This window comes from Theropithecus gelada, chromosome 7a, assembly GCF_003255815.1.
Source record: "Theropithecus gelada isolate Dixy chromosome 7a, Tgel_1.0, whole genome shotgun sequence".
NCBI lineage: Eukaryota > Metazoa > Chordata > Mammalia > Primates > Cercopithecidae > Theropithecus > Theropithecus gelada.
In genome coordinates this window covers 27267240-27294386 of record NC_037674.1, presented here as the reverse complement: position 1 = coordinate 27294386, position 27147 = coordinate 27267240, and the positions used below count along the sequence as shown (strand labels likewise).

The window sequence follows — 27147 nt, the reverse complement described above, 5'->3', positions numbered from 1 at the left end:
AAAAAAATAATAAAAAATAAAAAATAAAAGGGGAATATTTCCACCAGGGGACTCAGCCAAAGTCTGAATTACTAGCAAAAGCTGCCACCTGGGCATTGAGGACTCCTAGAATCCAGAGACAAGCAGGCTAGAAATAGACCAACAATCTTGGCAAGGGTATTGACCCTGGTCATCAGAAGGAGTTAGTTCTTCTTCTGTTATACAATAAGGGGAAGGAAAAGTGTTTCAGTGCTCTGAGGATCTGCTTGAATGCCTCATGTTATTCCCTTGCCTTGTTGTGAAGGTAAGTGGATAATACAGCAACTCTGTCCTCAGAAAGAAAGGCCTGGTGACCAGGAACTCAGACCTTTCTGAGATGGGAATCTAAATCGCCTCCCAAGGTAAGTTACCAAGGCTGAAAGAGGTGGTAGCTGAGAATGAGAGGAATTTAGAAAGCCTGTAAGTTTTTTTTTGTTTTGTTTGTTTGTTTGTTTTTGAGACGGAATCTCGTTCTGTAGACCAGGCTGGAGTGTAGTGGTGTGATCTCAGCTCCCTGCCACCTCTGCCTCCTGGGTTTAAGTGATTCTCCTGCCTCACCCTCCTGAGTAGCTGGGACTATAGGCGTGCACCACCATACCTGGCTAATTTTTGTATTTTTAGTAGAGACAGGGTTTCACTATGTTGACCAGGCTGGCTCGAATTCCTGACCCCAAGTGATCTGCTCGCCTCCGCCTCCCAGAGTGCTGGGATTACAGGCATGAGCCACCGCGCCTGGCCTAGAAAGCCTATACGTTTTGACTGTGGCCCCAGGACCAGCTATAGCAGAGGCAGCTATAGTTTGTCCTACAAGTCTTCCTTTCCTAAGTTTCCCCAGGGAGACAGGCCTATCAGAAATCTTGCGGGAGTTACTACTCAAACATATATGAAGAAGTGGATGTGGGGTGAAGCCACTGAGCTTCCCTTTATGGAAAGACTTCTTGTCCCCTCTACTTGGAGTGCTGTCAGCAGACAGCAATCAGTCATCAACTCCTACAGTTGCAGAAAGCAACCTCACCCAAGCTCATGCCCTTTTGGGAACAGTCCTCATCCAGTGGCTGATCAAGGTATAATTTGAAAGTCTAGCCCTTTCAGGCTGGTTTGGGACAATGCCCAAGGGTCACTGTAGCTCCAGAGCTCCTCATGAGGTCAGCTGAGGCTGCTGGGCCTTCCTTACATACAGTTTATTTTTTCTTCTGTCTAAGCCTGCTTCCGCCTCTGCCCTGGCACAGGTGTCGATCCCAAAGACACTCCCTAACAAACATCCTGGACACTAAACTCTGACTCAGAGACTTCTTGCAAAGCTTCAGCGGTGAAAATGCCCCATCATGCCCAAATACTTTAGTATTTCTTACTAATAAGAATATTCCTCCAGGACAATCATCACAATCAGCAGTGTTCAGAAATGATGGCTGTATTTAGTTATTATAGGTCTTCAGTCTTCTTCAATCTTGAATGGTTCCTTAGACTCTTTTACTTCTATGACTTTGATACTCTTTTAGATTACAGGCCATTTATTTTTATAGAATGTCTTTCCATGTAGGCTTGTCTGAGGTTTTATCATGATTAGATTCATGCTCCTTTGGCAGAACAATCAGAGAAGTGACGCTGTGTTCTTCCGATAGCATGATGTCAATTTGTCTCATCACTGATGTGGCTAATTTTGATCACTTGAATAAGATGGTGTCTTCCAGACTTTTCCATTGTAAAGTTACTATTTTTCTCTTTGTAATTAAGTATTTTGTGAGGAATACCTTGAAGCTATGTAAATATTCCATTCCTCATCAAACTTCCAGTTTAAAAAAAAAAAAATCTTTTTTTTTTTAGATACAGGGTCTCGCTCTGTTGCCCAGGCTGGAGTACATCACTCACCGCAGTGATAATCATGATGAAACCTCAGACAAACCTAAATTGAAAGACATTCTATAAAAATAAATGGCCTGTAATCTAGTCTTAAATTCCTGGGTTCAAGCAATCCTCTGTCTCAGCCTCTGGTACGAGCCACCATGTCCAGCATCTGCCTCAGCCCTGGAATCAGCCGTTCTGCAAGGGGCCCCTGGTTCCTTTCGGTGGAGAATGGTATTTGGAAACCAAGAGCTGGCCAGGCACGATGGCTCACACCTGTAATCCCAGCACTTTAGGAGGCTGACGCAGGCAGATCACCTGAGGTTGGGAGTTTGAGACCAGCCTGACCAACATAGAGAAACCCCGTCTCTACTAAAAATACAAAATTAGCCAGGCATGTTGGTGAATGCCTGTAATCCCAGCTACTTGGGAGGCTGAGGCAGGAGAATCGCTTGAACCCAGGAGGCGGAGGTTGCGGTGAGCCAAGATCACACCATTGCACTCCAGCCTGGGTGACAAGAGCGAAACTCTGTCTCAAAAAAGTCTAAATAAATAAATAAAAAGAAACCAAGAGCTAAGCTGGGCATGGTGGTATGTTCCGGCAATCCCAGCTACTTGGGAAACAGAGGCAGAGGATTCCTCAGTCCAGGAGTTTGAGACTAGCCTGGGCAACACAGTGAGACCTCATCTCAAAAAAAGAAAAGAAAGAAAAGAAAAACCAAGATCTGGGCATTATGTGTATGCGTTGCTGTTAGGTGTCACTGTTCTCAGGCCCTTTTTGTCGACAGAGCTAGAGAATATATGAAATATGTGTATGTGTGTACATATATGTGAGCATTTATATATATAAACTTTTACATATACACACATTTACATCTATATTTATTTCTACATCCATCTATGTATATTTAAAATTATGAATTTGCACTAATACCTTTCTAATCCAACACCAAATAGTTCTTCTAGTTTTTTCACTTTCCATATGTATAACTCCATTTCTGCCAGTGAGAAACTTGATTCCTGCTATCCTCAATATGATGATTTATTTAATCAATCCGTCCATATGCAAACAATCTCCGGTGTCTGTCTGTGACATTGTAAGGTACATATTTTGATCTTCATTTGCAGTTCCTGATGTAGCGCTCCTAAAACCCTTCTAATTTCCTGAGCAATAGTGGTGCTAGGAGGATCTTTTGTTCTAATATTTGGTCTTTGACCTTGGTTCCTGACTCAGAGCTCTGAACACTTGTGTAATTTCCTGAGTGATAGGTGCATTTGATACAGAGCTCCTAAAATTCCCTGGAAATTCCTGTGATTGGGGCCTCTTTTTCTAATGAGGTAACTTTTGGTATGCTCCTGAATAGCCTCAGAATGGGGGTTGGTTGCCAGGGGAACCAACCATGTGATTGGAGGGTTAGAAATTTTACCCCCCCCCCCCCACCAACCATGGACCTCCAGGGAAGGGAGAGAGGCTGAAGGTTGAGCTGACTAGCAAAGACCGATGATCTAATCAGTCATGAGTACATAATGAAGCCCCCACAAAAACCCAAAGGGACAGGGTTTAGAGAGCTTCCAGATAACTGAACACATGGAGTTTCCTGGAGGGAGGTGCTCCCAGAGGCGGCATGGAAGTCCTACACCCCTTCTTCCATACCTCGCCCTATGCCATCTCCTCCATCTGACTGTTCATCCATATCCTTTGTAATATTCTTTTAGATAAATGGGTAAACATAATTTAAAAGCATTTCCCTGAGTCTTTGAGCCACTTTAGCAAACTAATTGAACCTAACGGGGGAGTCATGGGAACCCCACTTTATAGCTGGTGGGTCAGAAGTACAGGTCAGAACCTGGGACTTGTGATTGGCATCTAAAATGGGGGACAGCCGGGTGTGGTGGCTCATACCTGTAATCCCACCACTTTGGGAGGCTGAGGTAGGCAGATCACTTGAGCTAGGAGTTCAAGATCAGCCTGGGCAACATGGCAAAACCCTGTCTCTACAAGAAATACAAAACAAGGGGCAAGCATGGTGGTGTGCGCCTATAGCCCCAACTACTCAGGAGTCTGAGATGGGAGGATCACTGGAGCCCGGGATGTCAAGGCTGCAGTGAACTGTGATCAAGCCACTGCACTCCAGCCTGGGTGACAGAGCAAGACCCTGTCTCCAAAAAATAATAAATAAATTAATAAATACATACATACATGCATACTTAGTTGCCTCTAATTTTCTCCTAGACTTTTTCCTATACAAAGATACTTCAAATGCCCTAAAGCTATATAAACCCAATTTCAATAAGAATGGATTATTCACTTTTTCTCAAATGTGCTCCAAGCTGTTCTCCAAGCTCTGTGCCAGATTCTTCTACCTGGCCCATCCTCCCATTGCATCTCCAAAGGTCCTTTGACCTACATATCGTTCAAGTCACATTTCAGACGCTGTGTCCTCCCTAAAGCCTTTGCCGATGTCAGCAACCCTGGACCCTCAGAGAACTGTGTATGTATCTATGACATGGCCTTTTCTGATTTATATTCTAATTACCATTCCTGGGAAACTAGAAACCAGTTCCCTGGAGACCGGTACTGTTTCTTTTTCATCTCTTCACTCCCTGGAGGCCTTGCACATTGTAGAGGCTCTGAATACATTTGTCGAGTTATATAATAAAGGTTTACATGGTTTGTATTAATTTCTCTTTATGTGATACACTTTCCAGAACAATTCAACTTCCTAGTAGTCCTTTCTGGCATAAGACCTAAATTTTCTGTCTCATAAAAGAGAAAGGTGTTTACTTTTCTCATCTAAAGGACAGCAAAGTGAAGATGTTTGTCTTTTTTCCAACGTGATGCCGTGGATTATGTTAGTACCAAGAGATAAAATCTAGTCTCAACATAATTTCATATTTGCCTATGTAAGCCTATATATATGTATTTTTTTTAGACAGATTTTCTCTCTTGTTGCCTGGGCTGGAGTGCAGTAGTGCAATGTCAGGTCACTGCAACCTCCTCTTCCCAGGTTCAAGTGATTTTCCTACCTCAACCTCCTGAGTAGCTGGGATTACAGGCGTGTGCCCTCACGCCTGGCTAATTTTGTTTGTTTGTGTGTTTGTTTTGAGAGGGAGTCTTGCTCTATTGCTGGCTGGAGTAGAGTGGCGTGATCTCGGCTCACTGCAAGCTCCACCTCCCAGGTTCATGCCATTCTCCCGCCTCAGCCTTCTGAGTAGCTGGGACTATAGGCTCCCACCACCATGCCAGGCTAATTTTGTTTTTGTATTTTAGTAGAGACGAAATTTCACCATGTTAGCCAGGATGGTCTCAATCTCCTGACCTCGTGATCCGCCTGCCTCGGCCTCCCAAAGTGCTGGGATTACAGGCGTGAGCCACCGTGCCAGGCCTAATTTTGTATTTTTAATAGAGACAGGTTTCTCCATGTTGGTCGGGCTGGTCTCAAACTCCCAACCTAAGGTGATCTGCCTGCCTTGGCCTCTGAAACTGCTGGGATTACAGGCTTGAGCCACTGCGCCCGGCCGCAAGCCTATATTTTGATCCTGCCTGAATCATATGCCATTCTAACTTTTAAAGTTATGAAATATTGACATTTTCTCATTTTTGCTACAATATGTGCATTACTTTGCATATTGAATGCAATCATATTTTTATCTGCAGAGAGATGGCCCCAATTTCTCACTGCCCATAGCAATTATGTAACTACAGCAGGAGATCAACCTGCTTCTTTTGTGTTGGTCTTAGCATGGATTTGCATAATCTGTTCCAAAGTTGGGCATTATCGAAAATCTAGGCTACTTTGTTGTATTTTTTCTGCTATTAACTCTTTAGTGCAAAAGGAATCATTAGACAGTAAACACTTTGACTCAGAGGTGTCTTCTAACTTCTTTGTATCCTCACAAGTCTTAGGATAGCAGCACACCATAGATGTGCAATGAATGATTTCACCAAATTAGTTTTAGAGTGCTTCACTTGTTTAGGCTGTTCCTATTAATCTTGCTCTGTTTAGTAGCCAAAACAATGGACTTCTGGTGTTTTTTTCCTCATGCTTGATTCTACTGCTTTTAGACTTGTATTCATCTCTAGTAGCCTGCTAGACATTGCTAGACAAATTATTTTAGTTGGCAGTTTAAAGAATTTTAAACAGGGTGCGATGGCTCATGCCTGTAATCCCAGCAATTCAGGAAGCTGAGGTAGGAGGATCCTTTGAGACCAAGTGTTTGAGACCAGCCTGGGCAACATAGAGAGACCCTTTCTCTACAAAAATAAAAAATAAAAATGAGCCAGGTACGGTGGCACATGCCTGTAGTCCTAGCTAGTTGGGAGGCTGAGGCAGGAGAATTGCTTGAGACCAGGGGGGTTGAGGTTACAGTCAGTAGTGATTGCCCCATTGCACTCCAGCCTGGGCAACAGAGTGAGATTCTGTCTCTAAAAATATAAAAAATAATAAAAATTTTAAGCTCCTGTTCATATAAGGTGCCTTGAAATAGAAAGAATTGAGTGAAGAAAGAAGGGTTAGGGACCATCAAGAAGCTCTCCTGTGTATTAACAGAAACTTTTACTGGCAGTTATCTGTGGTAGGCTATGTATATCTCCCCAAAAGCTATCCATGTCTTAATCCCGGGAATCTGTGACTGTTACCATATACGGCAAAAATGGATGTTACGTTATGGATTTTGAGGCTGGATGCCGTGGCTCATGCCTGTAATCTCAGCACTTCAGGAGGCTGAAGCAGGCAGATCACCTGATGTCAGGAGTTCAAGACCAGCCTGGCCAACATGTTGAAACTCAGTCTCTACAAAAATACAAAAATTAGCCAGGCATGATGGCGGTGCCTATAATCCCAGCTACTCGGGAGGCTGAGGTGGGAGAATTGGTTGAACCCGGAAAGCAGAGGTTACAGTGAGCAGAGACCGTACCATTGCACTCCAGTCTAGGCAACGAAGTGAGATTCCATCTCAAAAAATAATAATAATATGGGATTTGAGATAGAATGATTATCCTGTATTATTTGGTGGGCCCTAACTGGAATTACATATGTCCTTAGAAGAGGGAGGCAAAGGGAAATTTGATAGATGAGGAGAAGGCAATGTGACCACAGATGCAGGGATTCGAGTGATGTGGCCACAAGCCAAGGAGTGCCCAGGAGCCACCAGAAGTTGAAGGAGGCAATTAACTTATGCTAGAGTCTCTGGAGGGATCACAGCCCTGCTGATACCTTTATTTGACCCAGTGATACTGATGAACTAACTTCTGGCCTCTAGAACTGCAAAGGAATACATTTCTGGTTTTTTGTTTTGTTTTTTTTTTGAGACAGAGTCTCACTCTGTCGCCCAGGCTGGAGTGCAGTGGCAGGATTTCGGCTCACTGCAAGCTCCACCTCCTGGGTTCATGCCATTCTCCTGCTTCAGCCTCCTGAGTAGCTGGGACTACAGGCACCCGTCACCACGCCCAGCTAATTTTTTGTATTTTTAGTAGAGATGGGGTTTCACCGTGTTTGCCAGGATGGTCTCGATCTCCTGACCTCGTGATCCGCCCGCCTCAGCCTCCCAAAGTGTTGGGATTACAGGTGTGAGCCACCACACCCAGCCAGTTTTTTTTTTTTGTTTTTTTTTTTTTGAGACAGAGTCTCGCTCTGTCACCCAGGCTGGAGTGCAGTGGTGCGATCTCAGCTCATTGCAATCTCCACCTCCCAGGTTCAAGCAATTCTCCTGCCTCAGCCTCCTGAGTAGCTGGGATTACAGGCATGGGCCACCACACCCAGCTAATTTTTGCATTTTTAGTAGAGATGGGGTTTCACCATGTTGGCCAGGCTGGTCTCAAACTTCTGATCTCAAGCTATCTGCCCACCTTGGCCTCCCAAAGTGTTGGGATTGTAAGTGTGAACCACTGTGCCTGGCCATGATATACAGTATTTTATTTTATTTATTAAAGATGGAGTCTCGCTCTGTCACCCAGGCTGGAGTGGAGTTGTGTGATTGTGGCTCATGGTAGCCTGGAACTCCTGGGCTAAAGCATTCCTCCTGTCTCAGCCTCCTGAGTAGTTGGGACTACAGGTGCATGCCACCACACCCAGCTAATTAAAAATTTTAATAGAAATGGGGTCTCACTATGTTCCCCAGTGTGGTCTAGAACTCCTGGGCTCAAGTGATCCTTCCACCTCATCCTTGCAACGTTGTGAGCCACCACACCCAGCCAACGATTTTTGCCTGGCAATATGTTTTTTGTTGTTGTTGTTGGTTTTTTTGAGACGGAGTCTCGCTCTGTCGCCCAGGCTGGAGTGCAGTGGCCAGATCTCAGCTCACTGCAAGCTCCGCCTCCCGGGTTTACGCCATTCTCCTGCCTCAGCCTCCCGAGTAGCTGGGACTACAGGCGCCCGCCACCTCGCCCGGCTAGTTTTTTGTGTTTTTTAGTGGAGATGGGATTTCACCATGTTAGCCAGGATGGTCTCGATCTCCTGACCTCTTGATCCACCCGTCTCGGCCTCCCAAAGTGCTGGGATTCCAAGCAAGAGCCCTGTTGTCCTGTGTGTGTGTGTTTTGTTTTGTTTTGTTTTTTTGAGACAGAGTTTTGCTCTTGTTGCCCAGGCTGGAGTGCAATGGCGTGATCTCCGCTCACAGCAACCTCCACCTCCCGGGTCCAAGTGATTCTCCTGCCTCAGCCTCTGAGTAGCTGGGATTAGAGGCATGTGCCACCACACCAGGCTAATTTTGTATTTTTAGTAGAGACGGGGTTTCTCTATGTTGGTCAGGCTGGTCTCGAACTCATGACCTCAGGTGATCTGCCAGCCTCGGCCTCCCAAAGTGCTGGGATTACAGGCATGAGCCACCGTGCCCGGCCTAAAAAAAAAATTTCTAAAGGTTAATTTTTTTTTACAAATAGAAATTTATGACCCTGGGATATTTTTTGGCTGTTTTCCTATTAGTTACTTCTTTTTGACATTTTAGGCCCAGGATTCTGCCCTATTTCCCTACCCAAATTTTGATTCTGTGTTAAGTAGCAGATAAAAAGTAGGTATGTGTGTGTTTGCACATCTGAAAGTTAAGCTTATCCATACATCACTATGATTCATTATTAACCTAAAATGTCACACCTATTTAATGAAAGGAATTAATCCTGCCTGTCATTTCCTCAGTGAGTAAGGAAATAAATTGCAGTCAAGGAAATAAAATCTTCACTGGACTCTTTAGGGAAATTTCATCTTATGGAGCCCAAGAAAAAATTTTAAAATGTCCTTAAAAGGTGAACGTTACTTTACATAAATGAGTTACTTTATCAGCAGATGCATACAAATCAGAGTGCCTATAGTTGAAAAATAGTTCCTTAGTGTTTTCTAGTCTGAAAAATACTGCTTTTTTTTTTTTTTTTTTCACTTGGGAAAAACACAAAAACAAATGAATAAACACTGCCTGATTTTATCATAAGAAGTGTTTTGATTACTATCTAACTGCAGTACTCTTCAAATCTCCTCTTCTCTCCTTAAGACCTCCTTCACCACCACCACACACATGACAATTTCTTGCTAAAGAAAAATTAGTAAGTGTATGGTATATGTGTGAATGTGTGTGTGTGTACCTCATTTTACATATGATTGAGATCTCTTTAGGGTATACCATCACCATCTTGTGGCCTTTTGCCATATTACTGTTAAGGATTTAATACTGCAATGTTTTTTTTTTGTCATTGCAAGCATGAAATTCAGCATTATCTCCTCTTGGTAGTCCTCCGTGGGTGAGATGAAATATACTGAGGGCCAGATGCAGCCTGCATGCCAGTGGTCCCCACCCGCTGATGAGATAGTATCTCTGCACTTATTCTGTGTTCTCACACGATTCTAAAACAGCCAGTTGAATAAGGAAATCCAGTGAAAGATCTAATCAGAGCTGTTTTGCTGTAACGTGAAAATTTTCAGTTTTGCTTTGTGTTTGAGCCGGATCTGCTTTAGTGGTTCCTTTCTATTTGTAAAATTTTGGTTGGCAGGGAAGTCTACATTTCCTGATGTTTCTCTCTGTCTCTATGTTTGTGTTGTTGGGATGTTTTCATATTTTTCTTTCAATATTTCCCCACCTCGGTACTATTTTTTTATGTGCCTTAAACAACTATTTTTCCATCCCCTTCTCTCACTCCTTTCCCTTTGTCTTCTTAATCTATTTTTTCTGTCTTTGCTTTCCTTCCTTATACTTCTCATTTTCAGTTTCTTTGATATCTTTTCTGCATATCATTTTTCTTATTCAGCTTCCTCCACTAACACCCACAGCACCCTCCGTCCCCCGTCCTCCTTTCTTTGTTCCTTCTGACTCTTTCCTCCAGTAGTTGTTCCTGCTCTGGTGTTGAGTACGCTGACCTCATCCTGCCTGCTGCAAAGGTCTTTTCAGGACATAGCTCTCTGGTAACCCTCAAGCTTCAGGAAGGAGCCTAAAGTCTACCTATTCCAGGAAGCGGGTTCCTAAAACCAACCCTATATTTAAAAGGTTCCAAAAGGACAAACTTTGCTTCTGTCCTAAGAAACAATTTCTGACTCATTACCTTTATTCTGTTCTTTCTTTCTTCACATAAGTCTGACTTTTCATAGGAAGCATACTGGAACCTTTTCCAAGCTTATATTTGCATGTCCAAACTCTCATTTCCATAGGGAGTAATTTACATACTAGTGCTTTGGAGATGACACTTGAATCTTAGAAAAGCAAGTTAGATTAATGGTGGTGGAGGAAAGAGGTTCGGGAAAGGGGTTTGCTGTCGTTTTAGAAAACAGCTTACATTGAATAATGGGAAGTATGTTTTCAGACTTTTTCTGGATACCCTGCAAACGCTTCCATGAGGTAATCAGCTCTACATTCAAATAGCTTTTGTGGCTGGGTGCGGTGGTTCATGCCTATAATCCCAACACTCTGGGAGGCTGAGGCGGGAGGATCACCTGAGGTCAGGAGTTCAAGGCTAACCTGGCCAACATGGTGAAACCCCATCTCTACTAAAAAATATAAAAATTAGTTGGACATGGTGGTGTGTGCCTGTAATCCCAGCTACTTGGGAGGCTGAGGCGGGAGAGTCGCTTGAACCCAGGAGGTGGAGGTTGCAGTGAGCCAAGATCATGCCACTGCACTCCAACCTGGGCAACAGAGAGAGACTCTGTCTAAAAAAAAATAGCTTTTGTAATTCCAACTGGGTAAATAGCTCCAAACACACAAAAAATACTTGAGGCAACTAATGTGACAATGTGATTCCCAGTTTATGATGTATTATGCATCCTAGATACCAAACTAGTAGGAAAATTGTAGTTGAACAAAGGATATGCTACCTAAACAAAGGTTTTTTTCCTGCTTATTCTAAAACAAATACATGTTCATTATGGAGACTCTAGAAAATATTAAAATGAATTAAAAAATAAAATCTCGGCATCCAGAGTTAACGAAACACTACTGACATTTCGGTATTCACATTTTCTTTCTTTCTTTTTTTAAGACGGAGTTTCATTCTTGTTGCCCAGGCTGGAGTGCAATGGAGAGGTCTTGGCTCACCGCAACATCTGCCTCCCAGGTTCAAGCGATTCTCCTGACTCAGCCTCCCAAGTAGCTGGGATTACAGGTGCCTGCCACCACACCCGGCTAATTTTTGTATTTTTAGTAGAGATAGGGCTTTACCATGTTGGCCAGGTTAGCCTTGAACTCCTGACCTCAGGTGATCCACCCACCTCAGCCTCCCAAAGTGCTGGGATTACAGGTGTGAGCCACTGTGCCCGGCCCTTCTACTTCTAATTTTAATTTTGAATATGCTCGTTTAGTACAAAATTCAAAAGGTACAGAGTGAAAAGTGATGTTTCTCTCCTCCCTCTCTCCTCCAGTTCCCTAGCTCCTTCTCTTGGAGGCTAGAGCTGGGTCTAGCTTCTGATGCAGTCTTCCAGAGATAGTCTCTTTGTTTACATGCTAGACACACACACATATTCACATTGTTTTACTTTTTATTTTTTTGGAGACAGGGTCTCACTTTGTCACCCAGGCTGGAGTGCAGTGGCGCAATCTCTGCCTCACTACATTCTTGACCTCCCGGGCTCAAGTGATTCTCCCATCTCAGTCTCCCAAGTAGCTGGGACTACAGGCACACGTCACCACACCCAGTTAATTTTAGTATTTTTTGTAGTGATGGGGTTTCGCCCTGCTTCCCAAGTCGGACTCAAACTCCTAAGCTCAAGTAATCCACCCACCTTGGCCTCCCAAAGTGCTAGAATTACAGGCATGAACCATCGTGCCCAGCCTATATTTAAATTTTAATGGTAAATTTATATAAATATTATTCAGAATTTTTTTTCTTCTCCTTACCCTGTGTCTTGGAAATAAAATATTCTTTACTAAAATTATTAGTGTGTGGTGTTACGTTTTAAAAGTCAAATAATCCTACTAAACGGAAAATATGTTTATGTTATTATGTCTGAGCAAGTCTTCTTAGCTGTGTAGCTTAGGGCAAAGTCTCTTAGCCTCTCTGTTCTTCCTTCTCTCCTCTTTTCTTTCTCTTTCTTTCTTCCTTCCTTCCTTCCTTCTTTCTTTCCTTTTCTTTTCTTTCTTTCTTTCTCTTTCTTTCTTTCTTTCTTTCCTTCTTTTTCTTTCTTTCTTCTTCTCCTTCCTTCCTTTCTTCCTTCCTTTCTTCCTTCCTTCCTCTTTCTTCCTCCCTCCCTCCCTCCTTCCTTCCTTCCTTCCCTCCCTCCTTCCCTCCCTTTCTTTCTCTCTCTCTCTCTCCCCTTTTTTTTGTTTTCAAGGTCTCACTCTGTCACCCAGGCTGGGGTGCCGTGGCATGAGCATGGCTCACTGCAGTCTTGACTTCCCTCATGCCTCAGCCTCCCAAGTAGCTGGGACTACAGGGGTAAGCCACTATGCCTGGCTAATTTTTTTGTTTTTTTAGAGACCAGGTCTCACTATGTTGCCCAGGCTGGTCTCGAACTCCTGGACTCAAACGATCCGCCCACCTTGGCCTTCCAAAGTGTTGGGATTATGGGTGTGAGCCACTGTGGCTGACCCCTTCAAATTCTTGACATGTAAAATGGGAGGAATGTAATGTAATCTATGTTATAGGGTTGTTGTAAAAATGGGATAAGTTAGTTCTAGTCCACAATCCCTTTTTCAAAATTCTGAAATCCAAAAATCTCTGAAATTGTTTTCTTTAAAAAGTTTTTTTCTTGTTTTCTTTTAATGGTGTTTTAAGGTATCCCCCCCCAAAAAAAAATCTCTGAAATTGAGCGTTCTTTCATAACTCATTTTGGTGGCAAATGCTGACCCAAACTGATCTAAACCTATTTAAAGTTTGTTTATCACTCTTAGTTTGAATTGTCATACATTTTACTACAGAAATCTCATTTTGATTATAGGATGCTGGTCAGCCCCTGCTGGGTGTGGTAATAGAGTTTAGATACTGTATTACTTTTTGAAATCTGAAAAAAAATCTGAATTTTAAAATGCCTATTGCTCCAGGGGTTTTGGGTAAAGGGCTATGGACGTGTACATAAAAAACCTCCTGGGTTCAAGCCATTCTCCTGCCTTAGCCTCCCAAGTAGCTGGGACTACAGGCAAGTGCCACCATGCCTGGCTAATTTTTTTTGTTTGTTTAGTAAAGACGGGGTTTCGCCATGTTGGCCAGGCTGGTCTTGAACTCCTGACCTCAAGTGGTCTGCTTGCCTCGGCCTCTCAAAGATGGGAGACCCCGTCTCTACAAAAAATTAAAAAGTAAATTTGCCAGGAGTGATGGTGCACGCCTACAGTTCCAGCTACTCGGGAAAGAAACCTCTGCTGACTAACCTCCATCTACGTTGATCATTTTCTGGCTTTCAATTTTTAGCCCCTCTTCATAGTTTATAATTAACTTCTAAAACTGAAATTGTTTAGATGTTTTAGAATATTTGTTTCATTTCCCCCAAACTCTTTTTTTATTATTATACTTTAAGTTCTAGGGTACATGTACACAATGTGCAGGTTTGTTACGTATGTATACATGTGCCATATTGGTGTGCTGCACCTGTTAACTCGTCATTTACATTAGGTATATCTCCTAATGCTATCCCTCCCCCCGCCACCCCACGACAGGCCCCAATGTGTGATGTTCCCCACCCTGTGTCCAAGTGTTATCATTGTTCAATTCCCACCTATGAGTGAGAACATACAGTGTTTGATTTTCTGTCCTTGCAATAGTTTGCTCTGAATGATGGTTTCAGCATCATTCATGTCCCTACAAAGGACATGAACTCATCCTTTTTTGTTGCTGCATAGTATTCCATGGTGTATATGTGCCACATTTGCTTAATCCAGTCTATCATTGATGGACATTTGGGTTGATTCCAAGTCTTTGCTATTGTGAATAGTGCCACAATAAACATAACGTGTGCATGTGTCTTTATAGCAGCATGATTTATAATCCTTTGGGTATATACCCAGTAAAGGGATGGCTGGGTCAAATGGTATTTCTAGTTCTAGATCCTTGAGGAATCGCCACACTGTCTTCCACAATGGTTGAACTAGTTTACAGTCCCACCAACAGTGTAAAAGTGTTCCTGTTTCTCCACATCCTCTCCAGCATCTGTTGTTTCCTGACTTTTTAATGATCACCATTCTAACTGGTGTAAGATGATATCTCATTGTGGTTTTGATTTGCATTTCTCTGATGGCCAGTGATGATAAGCATTTTTTCATGTATCTGTCGGCTGCATCAATGTCTTCTTTTGAGAAGTGTCTGTTCATATCCTTCGCCCACTTTTTGATGCAGTTGTTTGATTTTTTCTTGTAAATTTGTTGAAGTTCTTTGTAGATTCTGGATATTAGCCCTTTGTCAGATGGGTAGATTGTACAAATTTTCTCCCATTCTGTAGGTTGCCTGTTCACTCTGCTGATAGTTTTGCTGGGCAGAAGCTCTTTAGTTTAATTAGATCCCATTTGTCTATTTTGGCATTTGTCGCCATTGCTTTTGGTGTTCTAGTCATGAAGTCCTTGCCCATGCCTATGTCCTGAATGGTATTGCCTAGGTTTTCTTCTAGAGTTTTTATGGTTTTAGGTCTAACATTTAAGTCTTTAATCCATCTTGAATTAATTTTTGTATAAGGTATAAGAAAGGGATCCAGTTTCAGCTTTCTACACATGGCTAGCCAGTTTTCCCAGAACCATTTATTAAATAGGGAATCCTTTCCCCATTTCTTCTTTTTGTCAGGTTTGTCAAAGATCAGATGGTTTTAGATGTGTGGAATTATTTCTGAGGGCTCTATTCTGTTACATTGGTCTATATCTCTGTTTTGGTACCAGTACTATGCTGTTTTGGTTACTGTAGCCTTGTAGTATAGTTTGAAGTCAGGTAGCGTGATGCCTCCAGCTTTGTTCTTTTGGTTTAGGATTGTCTTAGTGATGCAGGCTCTTTTTTGGTTCCATATGAACTTTAAAGTCGTTTTTTCCAATTCTGTGAAGAAAGTCATTGGTAGCTTGATGGGGATGGCATTGAATCTATAAATTACCTTGTCCCCCGAACTCTTTTATATGAAAATAGTGCCTGGGCCAGGTGCAGTGGCTCATGCCTATGATCCAGGCACCCTGGAAGGCCAAGGTGGGAGGATAACTTGAGCCCAGGAGTTTGAGACCAGCCTGGGCAACATAGAGAAATCTCATCTCTACAAATAATTTAAAAAGATGTGCCGGGCATGGTGACTCACGCCTGTAATCCCAGCACTTTGGGAGGCCGAGGTGGGCAGATCACCTGAGGTCAGGAGTTCGAGACCAGACTGACCAACATGGAGAAACCCATTCTCTACTAAAAAAAAAAACAAAATTAGCTAGGCGTGGTGGAACATGCCTGTAATCCCAGCTACTTGGGAGGCTGAAGCAGGAGAATTGCTTGAACCCGGGAGGCAGAGGTTGTGGTGAGCCAAGATCATGCCACTGCACTCCAGCCTGGACAATAAGAGTGAAACTCTGGGAAAAAAAAAAAAAAAAAAGGCCACGCGTGGTGGCATGCATCTGTGGTCCCAGCTACGTGGGCGGCTGAGGCAGGAGGGTTACCTGAGCCCGAGATGTCGAGACTTCAGTAAGCTGTGATTGTGCACTCCAGCCTGGACAACAAAGTGAGACCCTGACTCAAAAAACAACAACAACAACAACAACAACAACCACCTCACTGTGTCACCCAGGCTGGAGTGCAGTGGCATGATCTCGGCTCACTGCCACCACGCCCGGCTAATTTGTTGTATTTTTAGTAGAGACGTGGTTTCACCATGTTAGCCAGGATGGTCTCGATCTCCTGACCTCGTGATCTGCCTGCCTCAGCCTCCCAAAGTGCTGGGATTACAGGCGTGAGCAACCACGCTCGGCCTATAATTAACTTCTAAAACTGAAATTCTTCAGATGTTTTAGAATATTTGTTTCATTTCCCCCACTCTTTTTTTTTTTTTTTTTGTGAGACAGAGTTTTCCTCTTGTTGCCCAGGCTGGAATGCAATGGCGTGATCTCAGCTCACTCCAAAATCCGCCTCCGAGGTTCAAGCAATTCTCCTGCCTCAGTCTCCTGAGTAGCTGGGATTACAGGCATGCACCACCACGCCCGGCTAATTTTGTATTTCTAGTAGAGACGAGGTTTCTCCATGTTGGTCAGGTTAGTCTCAAACTCCCGACCTCAGGTGATCCGCCCTCCTCAGCCTTCCAAAGTGCTGCGATTACAGGCGTTAACCACTGCGTCCAGCCCCCCAAACTCTTTTATATGAAGAAATATGTTTGTTATTATTTTTATATCCGTATAGCACCCATTGTGGGAACCTAATTCAGTAATTCAGTAAGGAATCCAGTAAAGGCAGCCTGTTAGTGAATATCCTGTGTCTTCCAAGAAATGAGCTGAGTATTCACTTACTGCTATAGAGAGAAACTACAAGGTTCCTCTCTTGCTCTCTTTAATTCAGATCAGCCTGTTCCCTTCTAAAGGCCAACTCCTTCCACAAAGTACTCAGAAAAGCCACATGATCCTCCTGTGGAGTGGCAGTTTACCATAAATGGAGTGAATTTTCAGTGAATATATTCTGTTTAATCAATCTGTTGTTTTTCCTCTAAGTCTTTAAGGTGTTACACAAATTTAAAAAGATATATTCCTTTTTGTGTGATTTGGTGTAAGTATATATTTTATACATCTTTTTTTTTTTTTTTTTTTTTTTTGACGGAGTCTTGCTCTGTCTCCAGGCTGGAGTGCAGTGATGTGATCTTGGCTCATTGCAACCTCCGCCTTCCGGGTTCAAGTGAGTCTCCTGCCTCAGCCTCCTGAGTAGCTGGGATTACAGGCGTGTGCCACCACCCCCAGCCAATTTTTTCATTTTTACTAGAAACAGGGTTTCTCCATGTTGGTCAAGGTGGTCTCGAACTCCCAACTTCAGGTGATCTGCCCGCCTCGGCCTCCCAAAGTGCTGGGATTACAGGCGTGAGCCACCGCACCTGGCCTCACCCAGACCTCTTTTAAAAATTAAAATATAATTGTGTTTTCCTTAAGATACCTTCTTCTTTAACCTGTGCAAATCATTTCATTTTTTTTGAGCCCCTTTAAAGTGAGGGGCTTACCTAGCATTGACCATTTATGAAAACTCTATTACCGTCTGACTTTATAATGTACAACTAACTGTAGCAACATTTCCCAGCAAAATCAAGTTTTTCCCTGCAAAACAAAAAAGCCAATGGAACCCTCTGAATAATGTTTTTCTAGCTGCAGGTTGCAATCCAGTTGTAAGTAATGAAATCAAATTTAGTGAGTTGCACTGCCTGACAGCACTACAAAAAACTGAAATAGAATTAAATCGAATAGAAAATCTCAGAATGCATATTAGTAGAAAGGGAAATGATGCTTTGTGGAATACTTGCTTCAATTTTATACGTAACGTATGTAAACATAAAGTGTTCACAAAGTGTGTTAGAATGTGCCTTTTCTGCTGCTCTAACAGAATACCACAAACTGGCTAATTTATAAACAGTATGTTTACTTGGTTCATGGTTTTGGATACTGCAAAGTCCAAGAGCATGGCACTGGCATTTGGCAAGGGTCAGTCACTCCATGGCAGGAGACAGAAGTGAGATGAGAAAATGGGGACCAAACGTATTCTTTTATTAGGAGACCACTCCTGCAATAACTAACCCACTCCCGTGATAATGGCATTAATCCACACGGGAGGGCAGACCACTCACGACCTAATCGCCTCTTAAAAGTCCCACCTCTTAACACCTTCACAATGGCAATTAAATTTCAACATGAGTTTTGGAGAGGACATTCAAACCAAAGTAGGAAGGAAAATCTATGATGTTTGAGAATCACTGCTCCAAAGCTGTGGTTGGATGGAGACTCTTTCAGGGGATCTCAGACAGCCCTGAGAGAGCCTCCCTTTTCCAATTACAAATGTATTTATGCAAGACCAGATTTTCTTCCTGTGCTTCAACTACATGTCTCAACAGATTGTAGAAACAGGTATGACAAATAAGACGTCTTCTTTTAAGCTAGGCATTAAAGATATTTTCAAAACTAAAACAATTCCACCCTTCTAAAAAATTTTTTTTTTTTAGATGGAGTTTCATTCTGTCTCCAGGCTGGAGTGCAATGGCACGATCTCGGCTCACTGCAACCTCCACCTCCCAGGTTTCAAGTGATTCTCCTGTCTCAGCCTCTCGAGTAGCTGGGATTACAGGCATGTGCCACCACGCGCGGCTAAAATTTGTATTTTAGTAGAGACAGGGTTTCACCATGTTGGCCAGGCTGGTCTCGAACTCCTGACCTCTGATGATCTGCCCGCCTTGGTCTCCCAAAGAGCTGGGATTACAGGCGTGAGCCACGTGCCCGGCCTAAATATTTTTTAGAAAATAATGGTCTTTTCATTTATTTTTATTTTTTGAGATGGAGTTTCGCTCAGTCGCCCAGGCTGGAATGCAGTGGCACGATCTCGGCTCACAGCAACCTCCACCGTCCGGGTTCAAGCGATTCTCCTGCCTCAGCCTCCCGAGTAGCTGGGACTACAGGCGCCCGCCACCACACCCGGCTAATTTTTTGTATTTTGGTAGAGACGGGGTTTCACTGTGTTGCCCAGGCTGGTCGCAAACTCAGGAGCTCAGGCAATCCGCCCGCCTTGGCCTCCCAAAGTGCTGGGATTACAGGCGTGAGTCACCGCGCCCGGCCAAAAAAATGGTCATTTAAAGCTTAAAAAAGCTATTTGTTAACATAGATATTATTTTTAAATGAATTAACTTAAAAATTTATTGCCGTATTAGTAAGAATACAGTAAATATCAATAGCTGTACCCCACGTAAACAAAAGCTCTTTGGCATCCTCAACAATTTTTAAGAGGGTGAAGGGGTTTGGGATGAAACAACTGGAGAATAGCTGCTCAGTAAGAAACAAAGGGCTTCAGGCCTGACTCGCGATAGGTTTAATCCAGCCAGAGGCCCTTCCCCAGGGAGCCCCAGTCACCGCCCAAACCATCCGCACCCGCACCCACACCCAAACGCAGGACGCCCCGCCCCCCGGTAAGAATCCTGGCAAATAACAGACATTGACGAAATGGCCTGGCTTGTATACCATACACACCCGGGAGAGGCTAGGTTCACTGGGCAAGCGAAAACTAGGTCACAGAAGGAAGAGTGTCTTCAGCGAATCTTTGCGACACTGTCGTGTTTCGGTGGTTCCGTGCCGTAAAGAGAGGCCGGGAGCTGCCCCTAGCCGAGGCAGCAGCGGACGTGAGCGACAATGGCGGGTATGGAGGAGCTCTTCGGGAGCGACGCCGACAGCGAAGCTGAGCGTAAAGGTGGGTTCACTGGGCTTCGGAGGATGGGTGCGTGGCAGGCCTTCCGCTGTGGGAGCCGGACAACCGTGGAGGCTCCGGCGCCGCGGGCAAGAGGTGGCATTTCCTCCACTCCTGCCTCAGCGCCCCCTGCACTCCCGGAGGTGCCATCCTCCTCCGGCGGGCGAGATGGAGAGTCAGACACAGTCTGCGCCTCGAGGCTCTGGGTGTCGGTGGAGTTGATGGTGCCTGGGAGCTTGTGGAGCGAAGGGGGCGCAGGGCAGTGGTGGAGGTGCAGGCGAGCCTGCGCAGCGCGGGTAGGAACGTTGGAGTCCTGTTCCGCCTTGCCTTGCACAGGCCAGCGTAGAGTAAGAGCTGTTTGTGAATGAATGGAAATGAATGCAGGAATATGGGATGGGGTAGGCGAATTTACAGATGACCTCAGAATGCCCTCTTGAATGAAACAAGAGCATGGTGTGATGGGGTGCTTGAGATGTCTGAATGAGGGATCTGAGACGGATAATGGGATGGGGTTACAGATAGATGTTTCACATTGGAGAGTATATGTTCTCTAAGAGCTTGTACAGAAACTACAGAATTTCCGGAGTCTGTGATGTTAGATTGGGGAGTGCATGGGGTTTGTGTGCAGAGAGGAGGAATGAAGGATTTGTTGATGAAATGAATGAATTAGTCTACGTGCATGTTGCATGGAAGTATTTCTGGCACAGGATTGTGGGTGTTTTTTTAAAGTTTACTTTTTTAGAGACAGGATCTCACTTTGTTGTTCAGGTTGGCCTTGAACTTCTGGGCTCAGGCCATCCTTCTGCCTCAGCCTTCAAGTAGTTGAGACTACAGGCATATGAAACATGAATAGGAGCTATTTGAAGTGAGAAAGAACCCAAGACCAAGTTCAGAATTCTTGCAACCCTCTAGGCTCCAAGTAATGTATCTATGTACTTTTTTTCCTTAGTAAAATGCATTGTTCGGTGGTTCTTTTTCTTTCCTCCTCCATTTTCTCCAACTCCAATTTATTCATCATTTCTAGAGTGTAGTGAAGGCAGCACTAGGTTGAGGTACAGAGAACTAAATTCTAGTGTGAAGGCTTTACAGGGATGGGTATCCAGGAGATGCTAGTCAGAATAAGTGTGGAAATATAGAGCTCCGTATACTAACTCTTGTTCCACTACTTTTGCTCATGTTTTCATTTTTTCCTCATTTTTACTTGTGTATATCCCATTCACCCTTCAAGGCACAGTTCTATGTGAACCCTCCCATGGCTAATTTCCATGAAGTTATGAATTAATTTGATAAGTATTGATCCCCTATTGTGTTCCAGCTGTTTTGCTAGATTTTGAGGGCACAATGAAAAGATGATCCCCTTACCTCCCAGCTTACATCAGTGCTTAATACATAATTGATTAACTGGATGAGTAGAAACAATAGTTTCATAAGGTGTACCCTGCAGTGCTGTCGCATTGCAAACTCGGTGTATAGGGAGGTGAGGAGTGGAGCTGGTTGCATCTCTGGGCTTCATGTTTTACCTTCTTGTAAGTCCATTGAGACTTTCTTCCAGGATTTACTTCCAAATCTGGTATGCTATCCTTGAAGATTGCTGTTGGTCCTGAAGATTGTATGGATATGATTCCTTTTGTGCCTAGCATATTTCATTATCTCCCTGGTCTGTGGGAGTTGTGGAAAATAACTACATCTGATAACTCTTGTTTTTTTAGATGGAGTCTTGCTCTGTCGCCCAGACTGGGGTGCAGTGACCCGATCTTGGCCCACTGCAAGCTCCACCTCCTGGGTTCACGCCATTCTCCTGCCTCAGCTTCCTGAGTAGCTGGGACTACAGGCGCTGGCCACCACGCCTGGCTATTTTTTTTTTTTTTTGTATTTTTAGTAGAGACGGAGTTTCACCGTGGTAGCCAGGATGGTCTCGATCTGACCTTGTGATCCGCCTGCCTCGGCCTCCCAGAGTGCTGGGATTACAGGCATGAGCCACTGTGCCCAGACTACATCCGATAACTCTTATTTTAACAATGAGTAGAACTTCTACCTAGGCCTAGCATGCTGCTTCCAAGTATAAATATGCCAGTTCTTAATTTCTTTCAACAATGTTTTGTAGTTTTCATTGTGTAAGTCCTGCACTTCTTAGGTTAAATTTATTACTAAGTATTTTATTCTACTGGATACTATTGGAAGTGGAATGGTTTTTTCTTTCCTTTTTTCTTTTTTTTTTTTTTTTTTTTTTGAGGAGTTTCACTTGTTGCCCAGGCTGGAGTGCAATGGCGCGATCTCAGCTCACTGCAGCCTCCGCATCCCAGGTTCAAGCAATTCTCCTACCTCAGCCTCCTGAGTAGCTAGGATTACAGGTGCCCACCACCATGCTCAGCTAATTTTTGTATTTTTAGTAGTGATGGAGTTTCTCCATGTTGGCCAGGCTGGTCTTGAACTCTCGACCGCAGGTGATCAGCCTGCCTCAGCCTCCCAGAGTGCTGGGATTACAGGCGTGAGCCACCACGCCTGGCTGCAAGTGGAATGGTTTTCTTAATTTCATTTTGAATTATTTAATGCTAGTGTATGGAAATACAACTGATTTTTGTATGTTGATCTTATATTCTGCAACCTTGCTGAATGTATGAGCTGTAATCTTCTTGTGTGTGTGTGTGTGTGTGTGTATTCTTTTAGGATTTTCTATATATAAGATCATGTTGGCTGGGTGCAGTGGCTCACACCTGTAATCCCAGCACTTTGGGAAGCCAGGACAGGAAGACCATTTGAACCAGGAGTCCAAGGCTGCAGTGAGCTATGATTGTACCAGTACATTCCTGCTTGAGCAACAGAGCAAGACCCTGTCTCTTAAAAAAAAATCTTGGGAGGTGGAGGATCACTTGAGGTCAGGAGTTTGAGACCATCCTGGCCAACATGGCGAAATCCCGTCTCTAATAAAAAGACAAAAGTTAGCCAGGTGTGGTGGCACACGCCTGTTGTCCCAGCTACTTGGGAGGTTGAGGTACAAGAATCACTTTAACCGGGGAGGCAGAGGTTGCAGTGAGCTGAGATCACACGACTGCACTCCAGTCTGGGTGACAGAGGAAGACCCTGTCTCAAAAAAAAAAAAAAAGAAAAAAAACACATATCTATGAAAGAGACAGTTTTACTTCCTTTCCAATTGGTGTGCTTTTAATTTCTTTTTCTTGCCTAATTGCCACAGCTAGAACTTTTTGTAAAATGTTGAATAGGAGTGGTGACAGTAGACATCATTGTGTTGTCTCTGATCTTAGGAAGAAACCATCTAGGATTCCACCATTACATATGATGTTATCTGTGAGTTTTTTTTTGTAGGTGCTTTTGATCAGGTTGAGGAAGTTCACTCCTGTTCCTAGTTTGTTGAATGGCATCAAGAGAAGGTGTTGGATATCAGATGCTTTTTCTGCGTTGATGATCACATGATTTTTTTCTTTATTCTTTATATAGTGTTTCGCTTTGATTCATGTTTAGATATTGAACTACCCTTGTAATACTAGGATAAATCCCACTTGGTCATGATGTATATTCTGTTTTTTTTTTCTCTCTCCTTTTCTGAGACAGGATCTTGCTCTGTTGCCCAGGCTGGAGTGCAGTGGCGCAACCTCAGCTCACTGCACCCTCTACCTCCAGGACTCAAGCAATCCTCACACCTCAGCCTCCTGAGTAACTGGGACTACAGGCACATACCACCACATCCAGCTAATTTTTGTAATTTTAGTGGAGGTGGGATGTTGCTATTTTGGCCACACTGGTCTTGAACTTCTGGGCTCAAGTGATCTGCCCACCTCAGCCTCCCAAAGTGCTGGGATTATAGGTGTGAGCCACCTCACCCAGCTTGGTATATATTCTTTTAATATGCTTTAGGGTTTGATTTGGGAGTATTTTTTAAGTGGTTTTTTCATCTCTATTTTGGTGGATAATTTGTCTGTAGTTTTCTTGTGATGTCTTGTTCTGGCTTTGGTAGAAGGGTAATATTGACCTCATAGAATGAGGTAGGAAGTGTTCCTTCACTTCAGTTGTTTGGCAGAGTTTGAGAAGGATAGGTGTTAAATCTTTAAAAACATTCAGTAGGATTTACCAGTGAAGGCATCTGGTCTTAGGCTTTTCTTTGGTGGAAAATTTCCCATTATTGATTCAAACTCTTGGTTATAGGTCTATTCAGATTTTCTATTCCATTTTGAATCAGTTTTGATAATTTGTGTGTTTCTAGGAATTGATCAGTTTCATCTAAGTTGTCTAATTTGTTAGTATATCGTAGTTTATAGTATTCTCTTATAATCCTTATTATTCCTGTAAAGTTGGTAGTAATGTCCTCACTTTGATTCTTGATTTTAGTAATTTTAGTTTTCTTTTTTTTTCTTTGTCATTCTAGCCAAAGCCTTGTCTGTTTTTTGATGTTTTCAAAGAACAGACTTTTGGTTTAATTAATTTTCTTCATTGTTTTTCTATTCTCTATTTCATTTATCATTGCTCTAATTTTTTTTTTTTTTTTGAGATGGAGTTTCGCTCTGTTGCCTAGGCTGGAGTGCAAGGGCGTGATCTCGCCTCACTGCAACCTCCGCTTCCTGGGTTCAAGTGATTCTCCCGCCTCAGCCTCCTGAGTAGCTGGGATTATAGGTGGCTGCCACCACGCCCGGCTAATTTTTGTATTTTTGTAGAGATGGGGTTTCAGCATGTAGGCCAGGCTGGTCTTGAACTCCTGACCTCAGGTGATCCACTCGCCTCGGCCTCCCGAAGTGCTGGGGATTATAGGCGTGAGCCACCGTGCCTGGCCTCTAATTTATTATTTCCCTCTTTCTGCTTGTTTTGGGTTTAGTTTTCTTTTCAGTTTATTAGTTTTCTTTTTCTGATTCCTTAAAGTGAATGAATGGTTAGGTTATTGACTTGAGATTTTTTTTTTAAACAAAGTTTTTTACAGATATATATGTGTGTGTGTATATATATATATATTTTTTGTTGTTGTTGTTGTTTTTTGAGATGGAGTTTCACTCTGTCACCCAGGCTGGAGTGCAACGGCATGATCTCGGCTCATTGCAACCCCCGCCTCCCGGGTTCAAGCAATTCTCCTGCCTCAGCCTCCTGAGTAGCTGGGACTACAGGCATGTGCCACTACACCCGGCTAATTTTTGTATTTTTCGTAGAGATGGGATTTCACTATGTTGGCCAGGCTGGTCCCGGACTCCTGACCTTGTGATCCACCTATCTCAGCCTCCCAAAGTGCACTGGGATTACAGGCATGAGCCACCATGCCCAGCCTAATTTTTTTGAGCACCTTGAGGACAGTTTTCATTGTATCCTTAAGTTTTTTCCCCCCAACCTCTGGGAGCACAGAACATGTTTCCTTATGTATTGGTATGCTGTGTTTTCTTTTTTCTTTTTTTTTTGGGGGGGGATGAAGTCTCGCTCTTGTCCCCCAGGCTGGAGTGCAGTGGCACCATCTTGGCTCACTGCAACCTCTACCTCCCAGGTTCAAGTGATTCTCGTGCCTCAGCCTCCTGAGTAGCTGGGACCACAGGCATGTGCCACCACACTCAGCTAATTTTTTTTGTTTTTTAGTAGAGACTGGGGCTTCACCATGCTGGCCACGCTGGTCTCAAACTCCTAACCTCATTGTATCCGCCCGTCTCGGCCTCCCAAAGTGCTGGGATTACAGGCATGAGCCACTGTGCCTGGCCTGTGTTTTCATTTTTATTTGTCTCAAAATATTTCCTAATTTTCTTTGCGATTTCTTTATTTTTTTATTTTTTGAGACAGAGTCTTCCTCCAGTTGCCCAGGCTGGAGTGCAATGGCGCGATCTTGGCACACTGAAGCCTCAACCTCCCTGGCTTAAGTGATTCTCCCACCTCAGCCTCCTCAGTAGCTGGGACTACAAGTGCATGCCACTGTGCCTGGCTATGTTTTTTCTTCTCTTTTTTTCTTTTTTTTTTTGGCATTTTTAGTAAAGATGGGGTTTTGCCATTTTGCCCAGACTGGTCTCAAACTGCTAGACTCAGGCAATCTGCCCCCTTCAGCCTCCCAAAGTGCTGGGATTACAGGTGTGAGCCACCGCACCTGGCCTCCATGTGATTTCTGTGAGTCCTTAGTTGTTTTAGAGTGTGTTTAATTTCCCCAAGTTTATGAATTTTTCAGATTTCTTTTTGTTACTGATTTCTAATTTTAATTCACTTGTGGTCAGAGAATGTATTTTGTATGATTTCAGTTTTTTAAAATGTTTGAGACTTGTTTTGTATCCTAGCATGGTCTATCCTGGAGAATGTTCCATATGCACTTGGGAAGATGCTATTGTTGGATGCAGCGTCCTATTGATTGTCTGTTATGTCTAACTGGTTTATAGTGTTGCTCAAGTCCTGTGTTTATTGATCTTTAATCTAGCAGTTCTATCCATTATTTTATTTTTTTGAGACAGGGTCTTGCTCTGTCACCCAGGCTGGAGTGCAGTGGCGTGATCTTGGCTCACTGCAACCTCCGCCTCCCAGGTTCAAGTGATTCTTCTGCCTCAGCCTCCCTAGTAGCTGGGATTACAATAGGTGCGTGCCACCACACCTGCTTAATTTTCGTATTTTTAGTAGAGACGAGGTTCACCATATTGGCCATGCTAGTCTTGAACTCCTAACCTCAAGTGATCTGACCACTTCGGCCTCCCAAAGTGCTGGGATTACAGGCGTGAGCCATCATGCCTGGCCAGTTCTATCCATCATTGAAGTCTCTGACTATTATGTTGAACTGTCTATGTTTCCCTTCATTTCTCTTGGTTTTGTTTTTAGGTGCATATGTGTTTATAATTATTATATCTTCATGATGGATTTAATGATCCTTTGTCTTTTGTAACAATTTCTGTTATAAAATCTGTTTTGTCTAATATTAGTATACCTACTACAGCTCTCTTTTGGTTACTATTTACATGTAATATCTTTCTGTCCTTTTGCTTTCAACCTGTTTGTGTATTTGGTTCTAAAGTGAGTCTCTTGTAGACAACATATATCTAGTTGTTATTTTCATCATCCCCAAATAAAACACTCATAAAGCACTTACTCCCCATATGCTCCTTCCTCCAACCCCTGTCTGCTATTGTTTCTGTACTTCTCTGTTCTGGGAATTTCATACAAATTGAATCATGCATTGTGGTCTTTTGTGTCTGGCTTCTTTTACTTAGCATAATGTCTTCAAGGCATTGTAGCTTGTATCAGTACTTCATTCATTTTTAATGACTTAATAATATTCCATTGAATGTATATATCCTAAATTTGTTAATCCATTTATCTATTAATGGACTTTGGGTTGTTTGAATTATGCTACTGTAAACATTCTTGGTTCAGGCAGGCGGATTTGCCTGAGCTCGGGAGTTGAAGACCAGCCTGGGCAACATGGTGAAACCCTGTCTCTACTAAAAATACAAAACGTTAGCCAGGTGTGGTGGTACATGCCTGTAGTCCCAGGCACTCAGGAGGGTGAGGCATGAGAATCACTTGAACCCGGGAGACAGAGGTTGGAAGTGAGCTTAGATTGT

At 43.3% G+C, this 27147-nt stretch overlaps 2 protein-coding genes across 4 annotated transcripts in view; one reads left to right on the top strand and one right to left on the bottom strand.

Moving 5' to 3' along the window:
• Positions 1 to 27147, bottom strand: part of MAPK6 (mitogen-activated protein kinase 6) — a 114022-nt gene that overhangs the window by 69254 nt on the left and 17621 nt on the right. The gene's annotated exons all lie outside the window — the stretch shown is intronic.
• The window catches only part of LEO1 (LEO1 homolog, Paf1/RNA polymerase II complex component), a 39288-nt gene continuing 31660 nt past the window's right edge, over positions 19520 to 27147 (top strand). For all 3 annotated transcript variants that reach the window (XM_025389925.1, XM_025389922.1, XM_025389923.1), the window contains exon 1: positions 19520 to 19633. In XM_025389925.1, coding sequence (XP_025245710.1) covers positions 19576 to 19633 — 58 coding nt within the window. In that variant the 5' untranslated portion in view covers positions 19520 to 19575. The remainder of the gene's footprint in view (positions 19634 to 27147) is intronic.